We start from the raw sequence: 27,017 nt of genomic DNA, 5'->3' as shown, positions 1-27,017 counted from the left end.
TCAAAGCTCCATCCACACATACGCTACCCTCAAGGCAAACTGCTTCCCTTTGGTACACCCTTCAGTGTGGCCCACCCTTGGGAAGACAGATGGAGAGAAGAGGCCTATGTAAGTTCTGGATGTGAGCTGGGGCTGTTCAGGAGACAATTCAGAGTCTTGGGAGCTGAAGCACAGTCAGGGGATAGGGGTAGGGAGCAGGCAAGTTGCCTTGGCCCAAAGACTCCTCACCCCTTAGAAAAGGGTGTGACTAGAGTAAGGCCCTGTAAAGCCCAGGGCCCAGGAAGGGGGATGTGCTTGCTTGGGTCTAAGATGATACTGATCAGGCCCATAGGAAAGCAGATGCTGCATCTAAAGAGGGCAGTTAAACTCAACTCTAGCTAGTTCCCACCTCCTGGAAATGTGGCTGAGTCTGGCTAGATCTTCCAATCTTTTAAGAGAAGATGAAATGTAGGATGTGCTATCATAAATTCAAGTGAAAACCAAAGCAAACACCCTTGTGTGAATCAATACAGTAAAGGCCAAACACAATATGTCTATGGGCTTGACCTTGAACTTTCAGTTTATAGCTGCTTCCTCGAGGAAGTACCTGTCTCTCTACATCCTGGCATAGAGCCACTTCTTTCACCTCGTCTCCTTCAGTCCCTTCAGGCTGAACAAATCAGACAACCAGAGATAGACCAAGCTTCCTATCTCAGGCCCTTCACTCAGTCAATTCCTTCTGTCTGCAATACCCTCCCCTGGGTCTTCTCCTTGCTGACTGGAAAGCATACTCATTTTTCAAGAACAAGTGCAAACCCAACTCCTCCAGGATGTCTGTCCTCATAACTCCTCAAATTCCAGACTTAGAGTCGGGAGACCGGAGTATGAATCCTAGCGCTGCAATTGTACACAAGCACAAGTGCTCTGAACCTCACATGTAAAATGGGATGATATTTCCATTAACCTTGAAGAGCTACTTCTTGTGAAAGTTAAATAAGATAATCTATGTTAAAACATTTGTTGGGAGGCTAAGGTGGGCACATCACCTGAGGTCAGGAGTTTGAGACCAGCCTGGCCAACATGGCAAAATCCCATCTCTACTACAAATACAAAAGTTGTCCAGACTTGGTCACGTGCACCTGTAATCCCAGTTACTCAGGAGGCTGAGGCAGGGGAATCGCTTGAACCTGGGAGGCAGAGGTTACGGTGAGCTGAGATCGTGCCACTGCACTCCAGCCTGGGTGACAGAGTAAGACACTGTCTCAAAAAAAAAAAAAGAAAAAAAAATTGGTACAGTTCAGGGCATTTAATCAGTGCTCAGTAACTGCTAGTGGAATAGGAATGAGATTTTGAGTATCTTACTTATGCTTTAATTGGGGGCCAGTAAACTTTTTTGGTAAAATACCAGACAATAAATAATTTTAGCTTTATGGGCCCTATGGTTTTTTTCCCAACTACTCAATAAGGCAAACATAAATAATACTTAAATAAATGGACATAATTCTGTTCCAATAAAACTTTATTTACAAAACAGGCAGAGGACCACATTTGCTCCAAAGGCCACAGTTGCTGACCCCTGCTTCATACCATTCTTAGGGGTTGTTCCCTGGCTCTCAAAGCTGCTGTTACTATTCTTACTAATAGCTATATTTTAGTTCTGCTGGTATTTAACAGGCGGTGTCCAAAACACTTTGTAAGAGATTTAACCCTCATTGCCACTCTACACATGAAGAAACTGGGGTGCAAAGAGGTAGCAGTTGAACCAGAACTCTGAGCAACTGTGCAGTAATGTGTTCGGGCCTTGGACAGCACCTGCGCAGTCTTGGGTATGCTTCTTGGCTGTTGTTGGATGAACGTACATTTGCAAAGGACTTCAAGTCATGCTCCACTCTCCCATGCAATGTTGGTGGCAATTGTAACTACTGAAAACTTAGTAGGGAATTCTCTTCCACTGGTTAGTGTGGGCAGCAGTAAGGAGCACAGGCCAGAAGCCAGTGGGTCTCTATCTGCCTAGTAAGTACTGGACTTGATAGTGGTTCTGCTGTTCCTTTTCATTAGTACCCATAGGAACATGAAACTGACCAAAATGGTGAAGAAAAAAAGGAAATGATTTGATGCGGATGAGGCTGATTGTCACCCTACACTCTGACCCTTCAGAACAGTTTATTTGTGTATAGGAGTCTTGCCGTGCCCTCAGCATTGTGTCTGTATCGTGGAGAATTGCCAAGGCATCAATAAAAGGAAAGGCTGCTTGCAGATGTGGAGTAGTTGACAAAGCAGAGATGCCCATCTCCATGCCAGAGGTCACATGACCATATGGTTCATCATCCCAACTGATCATTACTAAAAATTAGATTGGGAAAACATGTGCAAACTGGGACATATGGTCACCCCGGTCAGAGAAATCTTTCTAAGTGGCCACTGAATAACAGTTCATGCCTGGGCAATGCTGCCCCTGAGAAAAGAGCAACTGGTTCTGCCCTTTCGTTCTGCTCCATGATCCCAGCTACAACATCATGAAATATCTACCCCATACCACGTGTTTATAACATGCTAAACTGGAGAAAATCAAGGAAGAATATGCCTGGTCCCTGGAAGTATGTCTTCATTAGCGGTTCCTAGAAGTCAAGTCCATAGTCCTCAGGGTTTAAACTGATTCCTGCAACTTGACATCCTACAGCAAGTTTAATGTATGTGCAATGCTACAATTATAAAGTAGGTTTCTGGTTGAATTTTAGCTATATGTTGCAAAGAACTGATAGGTTGCTTTTGCCTGAGCAGGTATAGTATGCATGTTATGCATTGAACAACTCTAAGGGCACCATTCACATTGTCCTTGATGTGAATGGAGCCTTCTAGGATTGTGCAGTATGCAACCTGAACAATCATATTTGGCAGCCCTGCTGGGGAGCTCCAGTCCCATTCCCACCAGCCAGAACTGATGTACTTCAGTAGCCTAATCCTTGTGCAGCTGGTCACCCTCAGGATATCTGTTTGCCTAAACACTTTTCCCTCAAATAGTAAACAAGCACCCACACTGGAAGGCACAGGAAGACAATTTGTCTATGCTTCTGCTGCTAAACTTGCTTGGGAACTGCTGAGGGGAGTCCAGCCTCTCCTCTGACCTGGTAAAAGAAGACCCACGGCTGCTTGCACACCACACCAATCTGTTCTCTTTTGACACATGGCAGAAAATAAAGCTACAATTTCCTTTTCTGGCAAAGGCTCCTAACCCCTCCTTCCTACTGACTCTTGGGAACCAAAAGATAGCATTACATCTTTTTTTTTTTTTTTCTTTTTAAAGAAATAGGGTCCTGCTATGTTGTGCAAACTAGACTTAAACTCTTGTACTCAAGCTATCCTCCTGCCTCAGCCTCCAGAGTAGCTGGGACTTACAGGCACACACCACTGTGCTCAACTTGTGCATTATATCTCGATTGTCATTTTTCATCTATGGTGTATAAGTCTGTGTCTCAGGGTGAAAGTCAACTACTTCAGAGATATTTGATAAAATATATCACATGAATACAGAGGGTCCCCACTGAAGGGTCAGCCATATGTAAAGACAGCACGAGTGCAGCATGCAGAGGAGGGCTGATAGCGAAAGAGGGTGGGTGCAGGGGGCAGTATGAGATGAAAGCTTTGCAGCTGGGCTGAGCGCGATGAAGTCTTCTCCAGGCGAAGAGGGGCATGATTCCAAGTGTGCACAGAACAGCATGAGCCAAGTGTAGGGGAGGGGTGAATATGGCCAGTGAAGGTCAGGATGGGATCCTTAATTAAAGAGAAAAATTTATGTTGGGAATCAGTGGGAACTAAGGCTTGCTGGAGAGGGATGATGGAGAAGAAGTTGTCACATTTTAGCAAATGTTGAATTCCAGAGAACAAAGCATTGATTCTCTGTTTTTACTGAGTAGGAGAGTGCCTTAGTGATGAGGATGGATGCTTGTACACTCATAATGAGAGATTCCATTACCCAGCCACTGCCTCAAGAAATGATCTAAAAATTCCCATGTCTCCTTCCAACATTCAATGAGGGAAATTTTCTCCTCGTAGGTGAAAAGACATGAAAACAAACTCTCTTCAGCCAAACTGCAGCTAACTAACCCCATTCAACTGGGAGCTTCTATGCCTAACTTTCTATCTACCACTTCTAAAACTCTTTGGATCAATGGAAATATTTGGATCTTTATACTTAGACAACTGTCTATGGTGTACTACAGAGCAAAAAGGCTAAGTGTCAGGCCCAAAGACACAGAGCTATTAAAGAGCAGAACTGGCTTACTGCTTTCAGATGCAGTTACACTGGGCATTCATGGAGCAGGGAGTCACAAGTGAGAACAAGAGAAGGAGCCTGTATTTTGTCCAGAGTTAAACATTGTCTGTGGAGAGAAGCACTGTCAGCCTGTTGCTCACAAACTCAACGTTCCTTTGGAGAAACCATCTAGAATAGGTGAGCGGTGGCATGTGTCCGCAGTATTCCCCCTCGAGGTGGGGGGGTTTGCCAAGTCTCCAAGGAGAAAGTGGGGCACGAAGATGGCAAGCAAAGACCATCCTGTTTATATTTTTAAAAGGAAGATTCAGATTCTTATTTTCAACCATGGAGAACTACAAATTTTGGTCAGGCAGGTATTCCCCCCGCTGAATTTCATACACAGGAAAATAGCCACAGGGTTTCAAAACCCTGGAACAAGGCAGTGGTGGGCGGCTTACTAGGGACTCCACAAGGCCAGGCACAGCAGATGCCTGATGTGATGGCTTCTAAAGGCCAGGGACTTCAGCACCATTAAGGAACAACTCCTTTCCTCTTAATGTCTTTCTCTTTCCCTCCCTCCCTTCCTTCTCTCCTTCCCTTCTTTCATCCTTTTGTTTCTTTCTGTCCCTCCTTCCTTCTTTTCTTTCTCTCTCTCCCCTTCCTTTTCTTCTTCTTTCTTTCTCTTTTTCTTCTCTCCTTCCTTTTTAAATTATAGAAAGATACTCTTGAGGTTGGTGTCCACCCAGAATGTCACCCACAATCACGACTTCCTCTAAGTCATATGATGAAGGCATAACTGAGACAAAGCTCAGCCCATGGGTCCCTTTACACTAGAAAATGCTGGTTCTATCACATCATGGTTTTGTTGTTTTCAAAGTAGACCCAAGATCTTAGAATTAAGTGGTTTGGTTGACAGTGTAGTATTATGTGGTACATTTTACAAACCAAATTGCTCAAACAAGTGAGAGAAGTAAACATTCAGTAATATAAGCTAGATCGAGTTCTCTAGTTTCATCTTATTTTTCTCTTGACCTAATTTTCCCATCTTTCTTTTTCTGCTGTGTTTCAATCAACTGCCTCAAATATATTTCTTTTGTAATGGGAAAGAAAGGAGAAGGGGAAAGCAGAAAGAAAAGTCTTTAAAACATCCCTAACAGAAGCCTTGCAAGGTAGGTGTTATTCCCATTCTACAGAAGAGGAAACTGAGGCTTGGTGAATTGAAATTAGTTGCCTAAGATTACTCAGCTGGCCAATGACAGACTTGGGCTTTTACCTCGTTCCTGAATCCAAAGCCCATTTTTCTTGGCTTGCAGAGTTGAGGCAAGAATCATAGCCTGGACTCACCCTGGACTCACTGCGGCCTGCCCTGGGCACCTGTGTGCTGCTGTTTCCAACACTGGCTGAATCTCCATTAGAATCACCTGGAACCATTTAATAAATGCGCCAGGTTTCACCCTACCAATTAAATCATGATCTCTGGAGGGGGCCCTCATAGCATTATATTTTGGAGAAAATGTCCCAGGTTCTAGTACACAGCAAGCAAGAAATGAGAATCAGAGAGCTGCAGCCTGGTGCTTCCTGGGAGAATTAACAGGTTTCTAAAAGTTCAGTTCACCCTGCAAGTGGGAATGCATCTCAGCTGAAAACCATTTAATTTTATTCAATAGAAAAGAGGAGAGAAGAAAGGAGCTAAGAGAGAAGAGAAAAGTGAAGCTGAGCTGTCTTTGGGAGAACTTTTTTCCACTTAAGTCTGCTGCTTCTCTAGTGCTGAGCCAGTTTGCAGCTTGCATTGACTAAATCCCCAACTCTTCAAGAGTCAGCCAAGAAGTCTTCTGTGCAGGAGTCAGCTTGCTAACGCTCAGGAGGCAGAATAAAGGCTAAAGGCTGGAGTGTTTTATAGTGGAGCCAGCCATTGGGTCCATCAGTCTCCCCACGTGCTTGTATATTGCATTCCCTCCCCCTTCTATCTGAAAACTCACATCTGGCCACGTAACTTTGTTCAAATAACTCAGCAGGAGCCCAATCAGATCTGGCCTCCATCAGTGAAAAATTGCTTATGCCAGAGACAGCTCTTTAGCTGGAACAGATGTTACTTTTGTTTGTTTAAACGATCGTGATCTTACTGGAGAGTTTAAGTTTGCTGCTGATGTACTCAATTCAATCCTTATAAAAGGAACAGCATGACAGGCACCTGGTGCAACGGAAAGAATTTGAAGTCACCCTGCCTGGGTCTGAATCCCAGCTCTGAGTCTCTGTTCTTCTTGTGGCTTTGAGCAAGTCACTTTCTATTTCTAACCCTAGTCTCTTTGAAAGGAGGAATTGGGATTTTTTAAGAGAATGCATGGAGGCAAGACAGTATTTCCCAAATTTTGGGGGTAAGTGGGCATGGCATTACATAACACTGACTCACATAGCAAGAAAGTTACTGCCATCTTGATTCTCTTTCACTTCCATCTGATTATATTAAAGAGATGGAGCCATGTTTTTGACACCTCTGTAACGTGGCTATTTCCTTCTTTTAACAGGAGCAAGATGGTACACACAGGACAAAAATAACTAATGTGATACCCAAAAGTCTGAAGTTTGAGGAAAAACTGAGTTAAGGTATGTGACAGCACCTCACACTGAGTCTCTGAGCTATAGTTAGAATTTAGGCAGTCTTTCAGGAAAAGTAGAAACGCTGACTCTATCTTTGTACTCTGATTGGAAATAAGTTCTTGTAGAAATGGAATTTGATTTGGCAGATTCTGAAAGTATGAATAATTCATACTGACTGCAGAACTTATCTCACTTTCAGGTTGTCTGAGGTTGACCTGAGAAACCTGGCCTGAAGAGAATAGACCCACAGCTGGTGTTTTTAATATTCAGTGACTTGCAAATTTCTTTTTAAACTTGGGAAATACAGTTATCATCTTAAATGTAATTAGCCTTGGCCAGATGCAGTGGCTTACGCTTGTAATCCCAGCGCTTTGGGAGGCTGAGGCAGGCAGATCACCTGAAGTCAGGAGTTTGATACCAGCCTGGCCAACATAGCAAAACCCTATCTCTACTAAAATTATAAAAATTAGCCTGGCGTGGTGGCATGTGCCTGTAATCCCAGCTACTCAAGAGGCCAAGGCAGGAGAATCGCTTGAACCTGGGAGGCGGAGGTTGCAGTGGGCTGAGATCATGCCACTGCACTCTAGCCTGGGTGACAGAGTGAGACTCTGTCTCAGGAAAAAAAAAAAAAAAATTAGTCTTTACTAAAAACAAACACTAAATCATATATCAGTTTTTTTTTTTTTTTTTTTTTTTTTTTTGAGATGGAGTCTCGCACTGTCGTCTAGGCTGGAGTGCAGTGGCACGATCTCGGCTCACTGCAACCTCCGCCTCCCAGATTCAAGTGATTCTCCTGCCTCAGCCTCCCGAGTTGCTGGGACTACAGGTACACGCCACCTCACCCAGCTAATTTTGTTGTATTTTTAATAAAGACGGGGTTTCACCATGTTGGCCAGGATTTATGACAAGCCCTGGGAGTAAGATCTCTGTTTCACTAGTCCTTTGAATCATCAAACTTCTGTGCAGATTATTGCTCTTAGGAAGATAAAAGAGTGAACATTAGAGAATAGTAGTATTCTATAACTACATGACCTCAGGAACACAATCAAAGACTAAGGATTAGGAAGGGAGGGAAGATCACATTTCAATTTAAATACGTGTGGCCTTTGCCTCTTGTTATTTTTGCTAAGAAGGAACATGAAGCCTCCAGAACTATTGAGATGTTGACTACAAAGTTTCTGTTTATTTTCCTGGGAATGAAACTTTTTACCAGGAAACACAGGATACCCTAAAGTTCCTGAAAAATTTACATTGTTCATTTAACCTAAGGTTAATTCATCATTATATAAGTCACATTGGTTCTTCTGTAGCAAAATCTCTAGATTCTGGCATTAGCTTTCTGCTTGTAGCCTGTTCAAAACTAAAAATGCCCTCAGAAGATTCAAATCCCAACACAGTACAAAGGCTCATTCTTCCGAAGAGTCCAGGGGATTATAGTTCTGACTCTGCTGTTATCTTGCTAAGGGTAAGTCCCATTTCCACCTAGTATTTATTTGACCCAGCCATAAAATGAGTGAATGATGATAGATTAGGGGTCACATGCTCAAATGCCAATAGGGGCCAGGCAGGTGATACAAAGGAACTGGGCCAGGAGTAAGAATAATAGAAGGTGGTAAGAATAATAGGAGGTGGTGGTGTTGGTGCTGGTGGCGGTGATGAACAACGGAGTATGGCTCCTCTAAGGTTAGCAACCACCATCAGCTCCAGAAAATTGCCAGTGGGGAGAACAGGCTATTATTGCCAGAGACTGAATTCTCAAGAGAAGTCGGAAATATACTTTTAAAATAAGAACTCTCTTAATTTATTATTATTGGCAATGAATTCAAAATGATTTTTAAATATTGTGCAGGTAAACTAACCTAAGTGTAGGCCAGATTCAGCCCACAATCTGCATAACCATTTTCTGACTTCTGCCCTACGTGATCACTTAAGACCTTGCAACCTTAACTTCTAAATAGCAAATCTTTGCTCTTTTGTGCTGTTGACAAAATGGAAGATTTGATACTGTTTGAGAAAAGCAGGACAGGAGCTAGGGCTTGGGGGCTGCTGGGGAGACGGAGTAGTCTATTAATAGCTGCAGAAGGGTGATATAGCCTAGATCAAAAGGTATTTGCATAACGCCATAGGGTAGCTGTTCCTCTTAGCTGTTACGACAGTGGTGAAATAATAATACCATCATCAGCCACAATAACAAAACTACCTTTGCTTGTTCAGAGACTGACGTGCCACTCCTAGACTTTATAGAGTTGTTTCGGTCAATTTTGTTAATCCTTTTTATGAATGGCGAAGGAAAAACTGTCAAATAGAACAACAGGACTCCTGATAAGAAAACAAGGTGATTTTACCCTCTGCTTCACCTTTGGTAAGGAAGTGCTGTAGAGACACCTCCAAGCCTCCAGGGGGTGGTAAAATTAACAGAGCATTTGCTTGAGTAGGTAAAGGTGCAAAATAAGAACTGTTGCCATTGGGTCTTTCTTGCATAAATAACCTCATTATCTAAATCTTTCTGTCTCCAGTCTCAGGGTCATCTCCACACCACTTTTTTTTTTTTTTTTTTTTGAGACAGTCTTGCTCTATCACCCAGGCTAGACTGCAGTGGCGCAGGCTCAGCTCACTGCAGCCTCCACCTCCTGGATTCAAGCAATTCTTCTGCCTCAGCCTCCTGAGTAGCAGTGACTACAGGCATGCACCACCACACCTGATTAATTTTTGTATTTTTAATAAAGACGGGGTTTCACCATATTGATCAGGATGGTCTCGATCTTCTGACCTCGTGATCCACCTGCCTCGGCCTCCCAAAATGCTGGGATTACAGGCATGAGTCACTGCGTCTGGCCTCCACACCACTTTCATAACATAGCTCTCCGTGTGGGAGGAAGTAAAGACAGCTGAGCTCGGAACTTGGCCCTCCTCCACCCCACACAGATTTTTAGCTCTGCTATATTAGCCAAAGCCCTTACTATCCCTATAACTCAGTTTCCTCATGTATAAAAGGGCAATAATCTCAATGGCTACCTTACAAGGTTGATGTGAGATTAAAGGAAATCCTACCCTATCAGGTGAAATGCCTAAGTCTACTTGGTAGTACTGAACTACGTTCCCTTCCAAAGTTCTAATTTTCTCATCTAATTCCTCCTGCTACATTTAGAGTTCATCTGGTAATCATTTGCCCTCCATGATGAGAAATAATTCCCCAGAATAGAATTATGAGGTTGAACTATATAGAACTGTCAATAGTCAGTATTATGGATCTACAAAATGACAATTTCATAAGGTTGAAGGTACTACAACAGCAGTCACAAATCCAAAGGAGGGCAAAGAAGCTTCCCTTTCTATACTAGTTCTGAAACACACTTGAACAGCTTATAATCTCTATATTTGGGCAGGATGAGGCCTCTGGTTGGGGAACAGACACTTTCTCATTATAACTAAACTAACATTTGTCATCTACTTCCAGTTTACACAGTGCTTTTAAAAATATGATTTCCTTTAACTTCACAACACCACTAGGGATGAATGTAAGCACACGACTTTCCATATGCTCCTACGTTTGAACCCGTTGGTATGCTCTAGAACTGTGGGATGTGTAATGTGCTATCATGGTTCCAGCCTACATGCCTACACATTAAAAAGTATTTCAATTAACAAAGAGAATAATGTAAAGAAAGCCCTGCCATTCACTGTGTAAGATGAATCTGACAAAATACAGCTCCACAAACAACTGCACTAAATGCTTAGGTACATAGGGAGCACCCAGTTCTGGAATCCCCAGCACTTTTGATGAGGACAAGATGTTCTTGCATTTCCTCCACTTTCTATTGGTTGAAACTCCTGTCCATCTTAACCTGGCAGTTTGAGCAATCTATAAAACACCATTCATATTTCCATCTTTAAAGTTATCCTCCATACATAAAGACATTAAAAAAACCTACCATGGAACCCAACCAGATGAGAACTCCCAACTGATTCATTTACTTAATATCCTCAAAGAAAACCATTTTCTGTGACAGCTCTGTAGGTGGTAGGCATCACATCTACTCTTCATTCATTCTTTCATACGATAATTTTTTTGAAACTTTTTTTTGAGCAGTTACTATGGACCAGGCCCTGTTTGAGGCCAGGGGTTGGCAAATTATAAGCCCATAAGCCAAATTGGACCCAGCCTTTGTTTTTGTAAATAAAGTTTATTGGAACATGGCCACACTCATTCATTTAAATGTCATGTATGGCTGCTTTGCAGCAGAGCTGAGTGGTTGTAACAGATCATTTGGCCCACAAAGCCAAAACTATCTGGCCATTTATTGAAAAAACTTTGCTGACCCTGTTCCAAGTAAAGAGAGGTGACCAAGAGAAACAAAGTCCCCATGTGTCTTCAGATGCTCTTAAACAGCAGACTGCACCAGATGAACCCTGTCACTTAGCCTAAGGGGCAGCCCAAGTTTGATCACGGTCTGGGCTGCTGCTAGGGGCTTGCAAGGAACAAGAAAAGGATGACAGGTGTGGAGAGAGACGTGCAAAGGGGGTTAGAGGGAGGACATGTTGGGAAATTGGATTAGTGTAGAAACCAACTACAACAGGTGGGCCATGAGGATTCCCACTAAGGGGCACCCAAACCGGTGGTCCAGGTACCAATGCATCAGAATCACCTGGAGATATTATTACAAATGCACACTACTGGGCCCCACCTGGGAATCGGAATCTGAGTTCCAGAGGTGCGACTAAGCTTCCACATTGTTAACAGGTACCCCCAGGTGATTCTGAAGCACGCTGGAGTTTGAGAGGCACTGGGTTAGTGTTTAGTTTTAGTGAACAGCAGAAGGTGCTCCCAACACAGTCTGGCCTGAAGTCCGCTAGTGGCAGGTGAGAAGGGGAAAGAATCAGGGCACAGACACACAGAGGTAGATGCAGTGAAAAGGCAGTTTATTGTCTATTAATACTGTACAGAGGAACAGAGAGAAGCTACAAGTACAGCATCAGCTGTCGCTGGCAGTGTCTTTTCTGAAGTCAGTTTTTATTTTGTTTTTCATCTGAAGGAAACAGAACAGTCAAAGTACACTTCAGGTTACAAAGTACAGCAGCTAGCCCAGTAAGCTAATTCAGAGTAAGCACGACAGGCTCCCACCCCACCCCCACCAACCAACCACAAATGAAAGTATTTACAGAGACGTCACTCACCCCGAGTGAGATGCTAAAGCTGAAAATTTCACCAACAACCTACATTCACTGAAAAGCTGCATCAGACACAACATTTTCTGGAACCCCTGTATGATTTTGACTCTCCTAAGTCAGGAGCTTGAGAGGAGGAAAGAATGTTCCAGAACCCTGCAAAGAATAGAACTCTTCCCACCTGCCAGAATAGGGTATCACAGAATTGGAGTTGGAGCTACATACAGAATAGTTCGGATCAGGCATTGCCTGGTGGCCTGTGTGTATATCAAGACCTGTCATTGCAAAACTAAGTGACTGGATGTCTCCCTGCCCACTTAATCTCAAAACCGAGAGGTTTCTTAGTAATAAGAGATTAGAGTAAACTGGCTCTCCATTAGCACCTTCAGGCAATTGCATAGTTCTTTCATTTTTGGAGTTGTCTCCATGACAGCCATGTTCACAGCTGGGCTGGAGTTGGGCCTGTTGGAGAGATTCTGGTGATGAAGGAATTTAAAGGATTTGCATGGGAACCAGAGGGGTTATTTCTCTTGAAAATGGAGTAGATATAACCTTGTCTTGTTATAAAAAGGGTCTTGATCTCTTGGGCAGTAGAAAAAGGCCTCATCCTGAGGAAGGATGGTGCTTGGAAGAGAGTCTCACAAGAGTGGTGAGTAGTTTCTGAGACATGACAACTCTGTCTGCGAGACAGAGGAGCAGGTGTTGGGGAAAAGCTTCAGGAAACTGAGTGTGATAGGGATGGGACTTCAGGAATTTGACAGAAACTTGGGGGAAAATATTCAGGAACTCTAAAAATTCAGAATCTCCTTTGTGGATAAAGACAATCTTTTCCTGTATCTACTTAACTCTAAATATACGGCGCAGCCCTGTGTTATGTAGAAGGCCAATAATATCTGATAATTGTTTTTCTGTTTTTTGGTTTTTTTTTTTTTTTTGAGACAGGGTTTTGCTCTGTTGCCCAGGCTGGAATGGAGTGGCGAGATCTCGGCCCCCTACAGCCTCCACCTCCTGGGCTCAAGCGATCCTCCTGCCTCAGTCTCACAAGTAGCTGGGACTACAGGTGTGCGCCACCATGCTGGCTGATTTTTGTATTTTTTAGTAAAGACTAAACAACATGGTCTCACCATGTTGCCTAGGCTGGTCTTGAACTTCTGGGCTCACACTATCCTCCTGCCTTGGCCTCCCAAAGTGCTGGGATTACAGGCATGAGCCACCACGTCTGGCTCCTGTAAGATTTATGTTGGTGGTTTATCTGCTTATGTATAGACTGAAGATGGTCAGAGGGCTCTGACTCACCGTTTCATATATATTTTTCAAATGCACCAGAGTGAGTGGTCCCTTAACCTCAAATGTGGCAATTACTCCTTAAATATGTGAAAGATTTGGACTTTGATAGTTTCTGGGCTTTGCTTGCATTTAAAATAGCTATCTCCTTCCCAAAGATTATTATATATTACTAAAGGTATAGCCCACAGAGCTATCAAGTCATCTATCTAATCTACCTAATGGCAGGTGTAGAAAGCTCAATCTTCCAACCAACGCCTATTTGGAAACACTGGATCTCATGTAATGGCAGTGCAAGGCCAAGTGACAGGCCCTTTGTTCATGCCCCCAAGGCTTGGCCTAGTGCTATAGGACTCCCCAGAACGTTACCTTTAATGGAATGAAGAAATAGCTCAGTCAATCAAGGGTGTTTTCAAACTCAAGCTCCATAATGCATATAGATTTCATTATAAAAATACTATTCCTTAAAAAAATACATAAATGTAAAATATTCCATTTCTACAGCCACTCCTATTCCCACCCATATCATCCTACTCATCTTAGACTATAATGAATGGGCACGTTCCTCAGTCATGGCTCAATCATAGAATCTGAGTCCATCTCTCTTGCTTTTTCAAGCAATGCCAGCTGTGCTTAAAAATATGCTCCCAGACCCAGTTGGGTGTCTGCAAGTTTCCTTCTCTCACAGTGGGAAGGACTGTGAGGAGATGACTGCAAGAGGTCATGCGCTCCATGTGGCCTGTCTCCCTGAAAGGCAGGGTGTGATTTTCAGGCTCGTATGAGAACACAGATACGCGTTTGGTTGGTAGACGGGCAGAAGTAAATCCCAACCTATGCCCACTTTAGCCCCTTTGGACCACACCTGCAAGGTTCTGCCTCAATGCTCCTGTAATGAAACTCACAGCTCTGAAGAAGGCTGGGTTGGAGTGGGGAAGAGAATGTTGTGTTAATACAGCTTTGGAATACAACCTGCGTTTTTTTTTAAAAGGACAGAAAAGAAGAACATAAACAGTGATGCTAAGGCAAACTGTCCAATGGCACATCAGTACTATTTTTTTGTCATTCATTTTGTTAACATCACAAGGCAGATACATTCTGTAAACATATATACCATACAGTACATTAACCATAGGAAAATAAAAAGAAAGCCACCCTGTAATTCTTTTCTTTCTGTATTTCTATTCTTTTACTCCAGAAGGACTGTCTGAAGTCTAGGGAGAATTTTATGATTTGTGAGATATACTTTTTATTTTATTTTTTTGTAAAAATGCAGTGAGTTGCAAAAAATAGCCCCAGGTGATTATGAAGAGGCAATATGAGGAGAAGACAACCCTTTATACCTCAACCTGTAAAAACTTAGAAAACAGACACAAAATAGAAAAAGTCATTAATTTCAGAAAACATCTTGTTTTCCTGGTTAGTAAAAGAGAACATTGAAAAATTATTTTTATAAAAGTTAAGGCTGTCCAGATCTTTGATGCAGAAAGTCTGCAGTCCCCAAATTACATATTATATTTTCATATTGAAAGCAAGTTCTTTTGTGCGACAGTTCCGACCTTCTTATGGTAGACTAGAAGGGAGAGGGGAAGCAGAGGCTTACTTAAGTTATATAAAAATTATGCGGGGAGCGCTAGTCGAAGGAGCCCTGGCAAAATTCCCCTTTGTGACTTTCAGGATGTAGTCTTTATTCTATACCTTTCTACATTCAAAATCAGTATTTTGGTTTTTGTTGAAATGGGAATTTTATTAAGAAGTTTGCTGAAGCTATGAAAACACAGATACATATCTGCATTGTGCTCCTAATAAACGATTTTTCTTTTTCCCTAGAAAATGCAGGAAAGTTTTCCTGGTAATACCAGAAGAAGGCCTTTGTGAAGTGAACTGGTGGTAGCAGGAATCAAACATCCCATCTTCCTCATGACTTAAGTTGTTTTATCATATAAATAACTCTGTGCTCTTGCTGTGTTGTACTATCCAATAGAACAAAGGATGTTTTCAGGTTCTATCCTAATCACTGGAGTTCTATATACCTTGATTAAGAAATTGAGGAGCACCCGAAAGATTGTGTATTTATGAAGTTTCTGAAACACCTATGTCTTACATATGCCAAGAATCTATGGTTTCAATAGCAAATGTGCATATGGCAAAAATACAATGTGAAATGGCTCACTTTGGAATGATTTTTGTTGTAAACTAATATTGCAGGAGATGAGATTATTTCTTCCAGGAAAGGACCTGTTAGTGAGTAAAACTCTCCAGTGGGTCCAGGGATGAACAGAGATGACTGAGCTTCTAGATTTCAAGTCAATAATAAAAAGTCCTTGATGCTTATTCTGTCTATGTCCATCTGCGTTTTATATTGACAGGGCTAATATTTCTTACAAAGGAAGACCTGGTATAGTAGTTAGATTTTGTCTCTATGACCATGTTCCCTCCCTCCTCTTTTGCTACCATTGCTTCAACTGGCATTAAATAAATGGTAATTTTCAAGGGTGTGCTGTGGTCCCTTGAAATGAAATTCTGCAGGAAGTAAAGAGACATAGTCTGTTTTTACACTTGGCCTCAACATTTTGCTCCAGAGATGATATTGTATCCCTAGGAAACTCTCTTTATATACTTCCCCTCCTTTTATAAAAACTTGACTCTAACCAAAACAAAATATTCTACTTGCTTGTAGATAAAATACATTTATCAGCAGGAAATTAAATGGAATAGGTAGACATTTTAAGCAAATACATGTCTATTAACATTTCAGAAAGGAACCAAATCAAATTAATAGAATTTGAGTTTCCCGAAAGTTTTGAATAATTCTAAGATTGCTCAGAAGGCTCAAGGAAACTGTGTTTTAGGTTTGGCCATAAGGGCATTCCCTACCTTCTCTTCCTTCCTATCACCAATATTAAATGATGTCACTAGACATTGTCAAATCAGTTTTAGAGGCAATTATTATTTTTTTGCTTATGTAAGGAAAATAATATGGGTAAAAGAGATACAAGCTGAAAAAATTCCCCTTAGTTTGTCTTATTGCACACTAAAAGAAAGAAAATATTTTTAAGAAGTTAAGAATACAGAAGTCATTAAGATTTTTCAAGATATGTAGAATTAATCTTTATCATTTTAACCATTAAAGAATCTTTCATTAAATGCCATTGAAAATCTATTTATATACAAATGAGATACCCCTCCTTTTATTTTTTTCTCCTCTTTCTATTTAAAGGGAACTGATTATTTATTTATTTATTTGTTTATTTTTTGAGAAGGAGTTTCGCTCTTGTTGCCCAGGCTGGAGTGCAATGGCACATTTCGGCTCATCGCAGCCTCCGCCTCCCAGGTTCAAGCGTTTCTCCTGCCTCAGCCTCCCGAGTAGCTGGGATTACAGGCATGCACTATCACGCCTGGCTAATTTTGTATTTTTTTTTTTTTTTTTTTTTTTAGTAGAGAGGGGGTTTTTCCATGTTGGTCAGGCTGGTCTCGAACTCCCGACCTCAGGTGATCCATCCCGCCTCGGCCTCCCAAAGTGCTGAGATTACAGGTGTGAGCCACTGCACCCGGCCTGATTATATGCTTTTAAATGAAAGCCCAACTAAACATTAGCTCAAAAAATATCGTGGTTTTGCAGTTTCATTACTGATTCTTTCATTAGTCTGGTTATGTAACCAAATACCCTGCATTTTTGGAGAGTGTGATACCATACGTAATAAAATTTACAGAGAGAATGCCAATGGCAGCAGGAAAGGCAGCATGTTCACAATCACAGCTCCATGTACACTATCATCACAAAGGGTAGTTACTTGCTGCTATAGGTGAGATTTTAGGTCTCATCCCATAGAAGTACTGGCTAAGCCTGAATCCCCCATTATGACAGGAAAATGATGGGATATATGCAAATATATATGCCATATTCAAACACACCTTCATTTACTGAGGCTACAAATAGCTTGAATAAAGGTAACACATCTTACTTCAAAGTCCACTAAATCATAAGCTTTACTAATGAAAGTGTAGAGAGAACTCGAATTCATATAATTTGCTAATCATTATCCCCCCGTAATAGTAATTAGTGAAGAGAATACAGATAATCATTAATCTTTTAGTTCTTGTGTGTAGTGTTGTAGTAAGATGTGCAGATCATTTTCTTTATGAATAACTAGTTCACTTAGGCAAGGGTAGGTCCCTTCAGGGAATCATCTGTTCTGGAAGATTGATTCTGTTTATCAACCAGCAAGCTCAAGGGTTCTACATTCTACCATTTCACTCACTAACTGTGCTTACATTTTTAAAACTCACATTGAATAGCTTGAATCCCCAAGTGAGTAAAAAAGATAAGCTATGGTAAACTTTTAGATTGTTTCTTTCTTAAGTAAATCATTAAAATAACAGATTGTCCAAGACATTGAAACTGTTTTCTCCCTCTATGTAAACAGGTTTATCTGCAGGCCATTTTATGTGATGTCTAAATGATGCTTCAACGACCATGTACTGAGGAAAATGAAGCTGAGAGTAGCGCAATTTATAGGCATCCAAACCAGGTTTCTCGATAAAAGAGCAGTTTTATTCCATTGCAGCTGTTTTGATGAACTTGAGATTTAGAGCTATTTCCCTCAGTTATTCAAAATCAAGCCTTGGATGAAATAATCTTCAACAGCAGAACTTAGCTCCTTTATTTTTCTCTTCTTTAACTTTTTCTGTTTACATATAGGTGTAAACAAAATGAGTATAATAAAGCGACCCATTTTGTGCTCATTAAAATGCAATTATTTCAGAAAATTAACTTTGAAAAGTAAAAACTGATGTTTTTACCTTTCCTATTGAAGTAAATATAATTTCAAGGCAGGAAATTAAAAAAAAATAATAGATTTAGCACTGAGCAAGCTAAATAGGTCAAATTAGACAGCTTCTATAATAAAATTCTCTCAAGACTATCTTATTTTTTTCTGATCTACTTTCTACAGAAGTTAGACTTGATGTAGTATATCATATGTTTTTTCAAAACTATATACTATGGGACATAATTTTATGAATAATTCATAACAATGCTATAAATGTTTGGGCAAATAAAGTTAAGATAACTCTTATTAAAACCAGTTATGTTATATCTTTATTTCATTACTATATTATTGTTACTTTATTAAATTGTTTCCCTTTGGTTTTACTACATTTGTGGCTTTTTGCTTTGGAGGAGTGCTGAGAAGGTATTTCAAAAACTGTTCATTGTGTTCTAGATAAAAAATATTCTTTGCTCTTCTGGGATTTCCAGAAGCTAAAAACAAAAACAATGCCCTAATAAGCTCAGCTATGTGTCACTCAATATTTGTTATGAAATTAAGTGTTTAACATTGAGAAGACAGGTCTTTCTTAATTTTTAAAAGTTTTTTAAAGTTTTTTTTTTTTTTTTTGGAAGGGCAGATATACCTACAAGTTGAAGTTACCTAAAACATTTTCTTTCTCACGGGGCCAGAAAGAAAAGAGTACAGATGCAAGGCTTTGTAATCAACCGGGCATGAGATGAACAGTTAATGCATTACAGCACCATCCATGATGAAGTGGGAGCATCATGGCAACCACTGTATGTCGGAAAGACTGTTTTAAAAATATGGTCACTGCAAAGATACTTCTCAAGATGATCCCCTCATTGAAAATAGATTAACATGACAAGAAAATGTCCATGAAAAAAGAAACAATATAAAAATTTACATTTTTTTAAGAGAATAGAAACAAGGCTTGTGAATTTGCCTAAGTTTGGAGATCAATTGCTACTGATGCTTCAAACAATGTTTGTTTCATGTCCTTAGAAATTTTTAAATGGTGCTTCTTATATAAAGGGTTCATCGGTTAAACCATAGAAAGAGAGACAACCGCTGATGGGCAGGTTATGGAATCAGTCCCTACATTTCAGCTGTGACAAGCTCTGGGTTCTTCTACATCGACTTCATTTCAGTTTTAACAGAAAGAAAGTCACGAATGCACAATACTGTAATCTGGAAGCTTATGTAAGGCAGCAAAAAGCATCACCCTAGATCAGACAGACTAAGTAAGGTCCACTTTTGGCTACACTAGCAACCAGCTAGAGCCAACAGCATTTTGCCACACAAGATATAAAAACAAAGATCCACAGCAAAGGAGGCAAGTGAGAAACCAGGGACATGGCAGTGTGTGACTACGTTACAGGAACACACTACAAAATGAAACCCCCAGTGCCAATGGGTTCAATTCCAGTCAAGTGAGTTAAGGCTACCATATCACTGGCTGATACGAAGAGTCCATTCCAATCGAGCAGGAAGGAAGTGATTCACTCTTGAAGACACAAGGAAAGGTTTAGAGGAAAAGCAAGTTCTTGGAGAGAATGAAGCACACACATGCACGTTGTCTCTCAGGTGAGGAAAAGGAAAAAAATGAGAGAGATCAAAGCAATCCAACTGCAAGGCAAGGCAGGTGTTTGCTTCCAGTTCACAGTATTGCAGTTAGTGGTACAGTGAGGTCTACGTGAGTGATGGAGAGTACAGGCTGCCCAGAAGAAAGGAGAAGAAAGAAGTGGTCACATGACAACACAGCATTGACAGCGCTTTTTCTTTTGGGTACCTGGGGCTGGCTCTGTGGCTAGGCTCTCTTCCTTCCCTTCTGGGGATGAGGGCTCTGTGGTGTCTGAGACTGGCCTCCCGGACACAAGCTCAGCTGCGTTCCCGTCAATAGTGGACACGTCTGTCACTGTCTTCTCCCTCAATGACTTCTCATCATCTTCATCAATGAGGACCAATTCTGCCTTGATGGTTTCATCATAGCCTAGCACCTTTTTCGTCTCCTCTTCATCCTCGATATTTTGGTAGCCCATAAAAATCATGGTGACTGGCTGATCCAAGTTTGCATTCGGCCCTGTAGCACTGGGGGCTTGGGCCTGCTGCCCTGGGTTCCCAGAAGAATGGTCTTTCCTAGACTTATGTACCATTTCTAACTTGGCTTCTTTGCAGAGCATGTGTTCCTTGGGATGGCTGAGACTCCCATCTGCAATCACAGTCCTTTCGGACACGTGCCCTCCTCCTAAGCTTGATTGTCCAGCCTTCTGAATAAGCTCTTCTACATCCTTTGCGCTTAATTTGTGCACTCCATTTTCTACTACGGTGCCTCCTGAGTGCACCTCATACACTACTTTGGTACCATCATCATAGACTTTGACTCCTTTCTGATGAACCCCCTCTGGGCCAATGGTAGATGTAGAGAGAATCTTGGTCTCTCCTGTTTGTTTGTCTTTCTCCACATTAATTTCCATGGCGTACACAGCTTGAATGAAAACAAGAGAAAGGAAGTGCATGTTACAACAAAAAAAGCCAGTGAATGGTTAATTGCCAAACAGACAAAAAAAAAAGATTTTGTGCCCTTTCTATTCTAACTGCCAAGCATCTTGAGTGTTAGAGTGAGGTGCGCACTGTAAACAAAGGTGGTTATATCTGTATTTTAACACAGCAGTTTAATGCACTGGCAAGACAGATGCACAGTTGCTATATCTCAATGGCACTCACACATTTAAGGAAGATCTGCTAAAATAGGGGCACAAGAGACTTTAGATCTTGGTGTGAAGAATTTCAGGGAGGCTGGCAACATGCAAATTACCTTGATTGAGGCCTTCCCCAGCTGACAGACAATTTCCAAACCCTTGGTTTAAATGTGTTGCAGTTCCAAAATTTTAAATAAATAAAAAAACCTCTTTCATCAAGTGTTTTCATTTTCTCTACATTTCCACAAAGGTTTTTGAAGGTGGGAAATGGCTATCCTCCACTGTACTATACAATAGAATATTTTCCACAATTGAAAAGGCATGAGAGCATTCATATTATGTGCCCGGTGAGTACTTCAGTCACTAAGCTAGGTACCTAACATAAGAACTAAGAAAAGCACAAGACAGAAGTAACATCACAATAGGACACTGGAATTTGAAGACAATGATCACAGAAGGCCTCTTTCATCTTCCATGTGCAGAGTGCCAAGTCCTGCTGCCTATAATAGCTTTCCCATCTGTTGTCTTCTTTTTGTTCCATTGCTACTACTCAATGTAAGACATTCAATTCCTCTTCCCTAGATTGTTGGAAGAACTTCCTACCTGGCCTCCCCCTCCCCTTGCCCCTGCCTCTCAGTCTTGTATCCTTTTTAATTCATCCCAAATCTTGCTGCCAGTCTGGGGTTGCTAAGGACAGCTCTTTCCTGTCCTATAGACTCTTGTGACACCTCATACTTCCAAATTGGTTTCTCATAGGCTTCCCGGATGGGAAGAAAATGTGCACCAGGCCCACAGAGCCACCAGGCTCCAGGTGCCCTTTATCTGGATGTGCCATGAACCCATCAAACTCAGCAGCTTCCAAACTGACTCCAGCTTCTTCTGTCAAAACTATTTCACAGTCTCCATGCCAAATAACAGCAGCACTGCTACCTAGTCTCTGAAGCCAGAGGCCTGAGAATCACGTCTGACTTGTTCTTTTCTTCCTAATTTCTTACAGCCAAACACTCACTGACAGTAAATAATTCTACTTCAGATGTATCTCATCCATCTCCTCACCACCATTTCTATCACCAAGGCCTTAGTTCAGGCTCTCCTCTGCTCTCTGCACAACAGCCTTGTTTTTTATTTCACCTAACACTTCTGTCTTCTTGCTCTAGTCCAGGAGACTGCAAACTGTGGCCAGAGGGCCAAAGACAGCCTGACCCTGTTTCTGTATGGCCAGAGGAGCTAAGAGTGGTTTTACATTTGTAAAGGGTTGTGTTTATTTAAAAAAAAAAAAAAAAAAAAAAAAAGAAGGAGGAGGAGGAGAAAAGGAGGAAAAGATGGAGGAAGGAAAGAGAAAAGAGAAAGAAAACAACGAATGTGCGACAAAGACTATATGGTCCACAAAGTCTAAAATAGTTAAAATCTGGCCATTTATACAAAAATTTTGCCGACCCCTGACAGCCTGTGCTCCATCCTGCCCACAGTTACTTGAGTCATAAACCCTTTGTTGGTTTCTTGTGTCTTTAGAAAATAAACACCAAACTCCCCAGCATGGCATATAGTTCCCTTCAGGATGTGTCTGCAACCTTCCTTTCTAGCCTTGTCTTGCGGGCTCTCTCATTCTTTACACATTGTGGCCATAACAACTTCTCACTATTCCCAGGACACTCAACTTCCTCCCACGGCTGCTCATCCGTGTGTCTGCTGTCCCTCTGCCTAGATAGCCTCCTGTTGCTCCTCCAGACTCCTAGAGATCTAGCTCATGTCTGCTTATCATTGTCTTGAGTCCCTACCTCTTTCTGAATAAGTTCCTTGTGTTAAGAAGATCCAAACTCTCTTTTCAACCATATGTTCTAGTGCTCGTTTTCCCTTTAGCACAACCAAATAACACCATCCCAGACCTAAATATCTCCTGCTTTTGTTAAGATTCCCTTCTCCTGAAATGCCTTGGTTTTGAGTTTCTACATATCCAAATATAACCCATTGATTAACGCCAAGGTCAACTGCCTCCTCTTCCATACACTTTCTTTGATCCTTCCATCTCTAAGTCATCCTTCTCTTCTTAAAATTTTCTCAATACTTTTTCTAAACTTCTCTGAAGGCTCTTAACAATTACCACTCAGCTGTATAATTATTTGTGGGAATGTTTCATCAGCTTCATAGATCTTTAGGATCTTTTGAGGGTTAGTTTCTTGCCCAACACCTATCCATGACGCCCCCTCCCTGTCAGCACCTACCTTAGAGCCATTTGTATAGTAGGTACCTAATATACACATCTGTGAAACAAAGGCTAATAATTCAAGAGTCTAATATGATTGTTGTAATCTAGTAACAAATACTTGGTATAATATGACACCAATGAAATGGTACACACAGTAATTAATGTTTGAACTTGTTTGAAATAATAACAGTGATGATATTGTTCCATCTACTTGCATAATAAGATACAATCTGTTCCTGGTTAACACTTAACTAAAAAGATTATTAAACAAAATCCCATATTTGGTTTTCATCAGATCCATTTTGAAAGTTTCACTTGTTCAGCGTAAAGATCTCAAGTTTCTTCAAGTGACTCAATGGGAGGCCAACAAATATTTGTCATAGAGGTGCATGGGCACACACAATGACAGTGTATCCAAATAAACATTTATCTCAGTTAGTTCCTGATTTCTCACAAAATGTGCCATCAGAGGAATAGAATAGGTATTTAAAATTTGCATGGACTCCAAAAGCCTGTTCTTGAAATATTACACTTATTTTAAAAAGCACAGTCTGGGATTAGAATATTATATCTTATCACTATGAACAAACACTCGTGGGACATAGTTATAAATAAGGAAAGTAATAATTGTTAGTTTGTAGGTACAATAATTATTCTGCAAACATTCAGTAATCTGTGAACAAATCCACACATTGGCCTACAATCAATACAGAATATAGAACAAAATATTTCTATTTTTATATCTATATGTGATAGGATAAAAATACAAATTATTACCAAGGGGATGTTTACAGATGTCCCTATCCCTCTGCCCACCCAATGAGAATGCTGGGATCATTATTGGTCCAATTTTCTCTCATTTTAATCTTTGCCTGTTCTAGAATCAGAGACTGGAAGAAAGGAGAGAGGATGATGAAAAGTTCTTTGCTGGAAAGGTTAAGTACATCCACATATACACTGATGAGAAAGGAGTTTCGTGGGAGAGAGAGTAAAAACTGTGAAATACAGATAGAGAAGGAGTATTTTGTGGTGGTAAATGATGTTTTAGAGCAGGTGATATGTGGAGGAAAGAAAAGCGAATATGAGAAGTATTGCTTAGCGGAGATATAAATTAGGTCCTATTTATTTATTTATTTATTTATTATTTTTTGAGACAGAGTCTTACTCTGTCACCCAGGCTGAAGTGCAGTGGTGCGACCTTGGCTCACTGCAACCTCTGCCTCCTGGGTTCAAGCGATTCTCCTGCCTCAGCCTCCCACATAGCTGGGATTACAGGCATATGCCACCATGCCTGGCTAATTTTTGTATTTTTAGTAGAGATGGGGTTTCACCATGTTGACCAGGCTAGTCTCAGACTCCTGACCTCAAGTGATCCACCGTCCTCAGCCTCCCAAAGTGCTGAGATTACAGGCATGAGCTACCGCACCCAGCCAAGTCCCTTTTAATATCCTTCAGGAGAAATAGTTAAAGAACAGAACACCTTCTTAATGGTTTTTTGGTGTGTGATTTTAAGCTGTATTTCTTTAAATGTGACATGGCTCCGGGACTGAACCACACGTGACATGGTTTTATTAGGGTTACATATTTATATTTACATGTTGTACACTATTCTTCCAATATTCCTAGAATATGAGCATAGAATATTTTAAGCATTTTAATATAATTTTATAATAAAATAAACTTAGATATGTTATGTCACAAAATGCATATGTATTTTTTTCCTAGATAAAACATAAGGCTTCAGAGGAACCACAAATCACACTTAAGAGTATGATTCTACATTCCTTTCTGCATTCACTCTTTCCTCCAGTAAGGGTAACAAAGGTGAACACTTTGAGAAGCTCTGGCTTAACCCAAAGGCAATATTTAGTCTTCATGGATACATATATGAGAATGTTATCTAGGCCTTTTAGAAAGCCATGTAACAGGTGTGAATGTTTAAATGTCATCTTTGTGAGTAAGCACTTATATTTTGCTTCAGTTGTCAGCCAATAATATTCAAAAGCATGAACTAGAGTACATATGAACCAGTAGGAAAATAAGACTTATGTTTTCAGTGCAACGTCTTATTTTTGATGCACACAATTTTAAAAACTCTTCTACTTCCTGTTGCTGCCAAAAGTTTATACCAACAGCCTCTCATGCTTATCATCCCTTCATCTCTAACCACAAAGCACAAAGCATACTCTCTAACCTGCCCTGTCTTCCCTCCAGCTTCTCCATGTCAGAGGTACACTACAATTTGTATAATGATGAGGGTTAAAGGGCTGGGTGCCTTTGTTCATCTTATTAAAAAAATGAGGAGGGAGTGCTGTGGAGGGTTGAGGGAGCCCTGAAAGAAATCTTGAAACATACATGGACATACAGAAAAGTATTTGAAGGAAAGCTCTTGAAATTTTCCAGGATGAAGGACCTGGAGAAGGAGGACAAGAAACAGAAGACAATTCAATGGAAGTTTCACTGACAGGCTGGCTGAAATCTGGAAGTATGCTTTTATTAAATTATGTATTTAATTATTGATTTCCAAACCTTATATATTGATAACAATGAGCTTGGAGTATATAAAACACTTTTGCTACTCCTTTCAAGAAGCCAGTGAGACAGCTGAGTAATATGCTCTTTTTAAAAATTATTTTATTTTATTTTAATATGCTCTTTTTATTAAAGAGAATAAGAACCAATGTTGCTAGCTTCTTCAAAGGGATACAGATGAATGACTGCATGGATACTTTGATTTTGGGCCTCCGCATTTGGTTTTCTTGGTTCTTGCTCCCTAATAATTCTTTCATCAGTAGGGAAATGCCCTGAAGGAGTACAGACATTAAGTACTTTAAGTACATTAAGACATTAAGTACATGAGAATTCCAGTCTCTAGGTTCTGAAAACACCCAGGTGCAGAGTGGAGTGTGAGGACTCTGGGGAAGGTGCCCACCTAAAAACCAAGGTGGGAGTTTTGAGCAGAGAAGCGATTGCTCTGCAGGGCCCAGAGAGATGGGTCTGAGGAGCACAGAATGTTTGGTTCTGATTCAAATTTATCCCCCTGGCCCTACACATGACCATGTTGCCTGCTGCTTTCACCTTTGGCAGAGAGAAAGCAATGGTAAGGGCTGTAGGGAGCCTAGAGAAGAGGGAACAAGAGTAACAGACACAAGCAAGGCGGGAAGAGCAATGGACATGAATACATTTGAACATCGGTCCAAGAGTATACAAAACAAGACTATTCCAGGAGGATGGAAAGTTCAATCATTGATTCAGGCTTTTCCCAGCTCAGTTCCTTTCATTCACTGTGATTACGGGAGGAGGAACAGGCTGAGAGCCCATATACAAAATATAAGCACCACATGCTCCGCTGTCATTAGTCAGGGAGATGGGAGGAGGGAGAAAGACAGGATGAGAATTCCTATCCAGATCACACTCCATTTTGGGGCTTCATTTTCTCATTTGTACAATGAAAGGTATCCAATTTTGATATTTTACGGTGCTGTGAACACCCTACGTGGTTCACCAGTCAGTGATGTGTAAAGTACAGTAGGAAGGAAGCAGATCGTAAGTGTCATCCATGGGGGGTCAGGGTCATCTCAGTAAAAGAAACATCCAGGAGCCGGCATTGCACCTGGCATGTGATAGACAAGCAATGCACAAGCTTGACTTGTTAAATGAACATACATATGGGTAGTCTTATCCCTTTGAGCAAATGGTTATACATATACATATGTGTTCACATATTCTCTTTGGGCTGGAAATGTAAAAATGACTATTGTGATGTCAATGACAATAAAAATGAGGAAATTAATTTAGATTGGCTTCTTCCTCTCATCCCAAAGCGCAATCTCTAACTTCAAAAATATAGTTAGATAGAAGAAATAAGTTATAATGTTCAATAGCAGAGTAGGGTGACTAAAGCCAACAATAATTTATCGTCTACTTCAAAATAGCTAGAAGATTTTTGAATGTTCTCAACACAAAGAAATGATAAATGTTTGAGATGATGGATATCCTCACTACCCTTTTTTGATCATTACACATTGTATGAATGTACCCAT

At 40.8% G+C, this 27,017-nt stretch overlaps 1 protein-coding gene across 6 annotated transcripts in view; it reads right to left on the bottom strand.

Moving 5' to 3' along the window:
- The window catches only part of PALM2AKAP2 (PALM2 and AKAP2 fusion), a 550,991-nt gene that overhangs the window by 202,991 nt on the left and 320,983 nt on the right, over nt 1–27,017 (bottom strand). For 4 of the 6 annotated variants that reach the window (XM_073021828.1, XM_007968463.3, XM_007968462.3 and 1 more), the window contains one exon: nt 19,859–20,554. The exons of the other annotated variants lie outside the window; for them this stretch is intronic. In XM_073021828.1, coding sequence (XP_072877929.1) covers nt 19,859–20,554 — 696 coding nt within the window. The remainder of the gene's footprint in view (nt 1–19,858; nt 20,555–27,017) is intronic. 6 annotated transcript variants of the gene reach the window in all.

The sequence above is a fragment of the Chlorocebus sabaeus genome, chromosome 12 (genome assembly GCF_047675955.1).
Source record: "Chlorocebus sabaeus isolate Y175 chromosome 12, mChlSab1.0.hap1, whole genome shotgun sequence".
Lineage (NCBI taxonomy): Eukaryota > Metazoa > Chordata > Mammalia > Primates > Cercopithecidae > Chlorocebus > Chlorocebus sabaeus.
The sequence above is the reverse complement of the archived record's forward strand: the minus strand, read 5'-3'. Positions and strand labels throughout refer to the sequence as shown.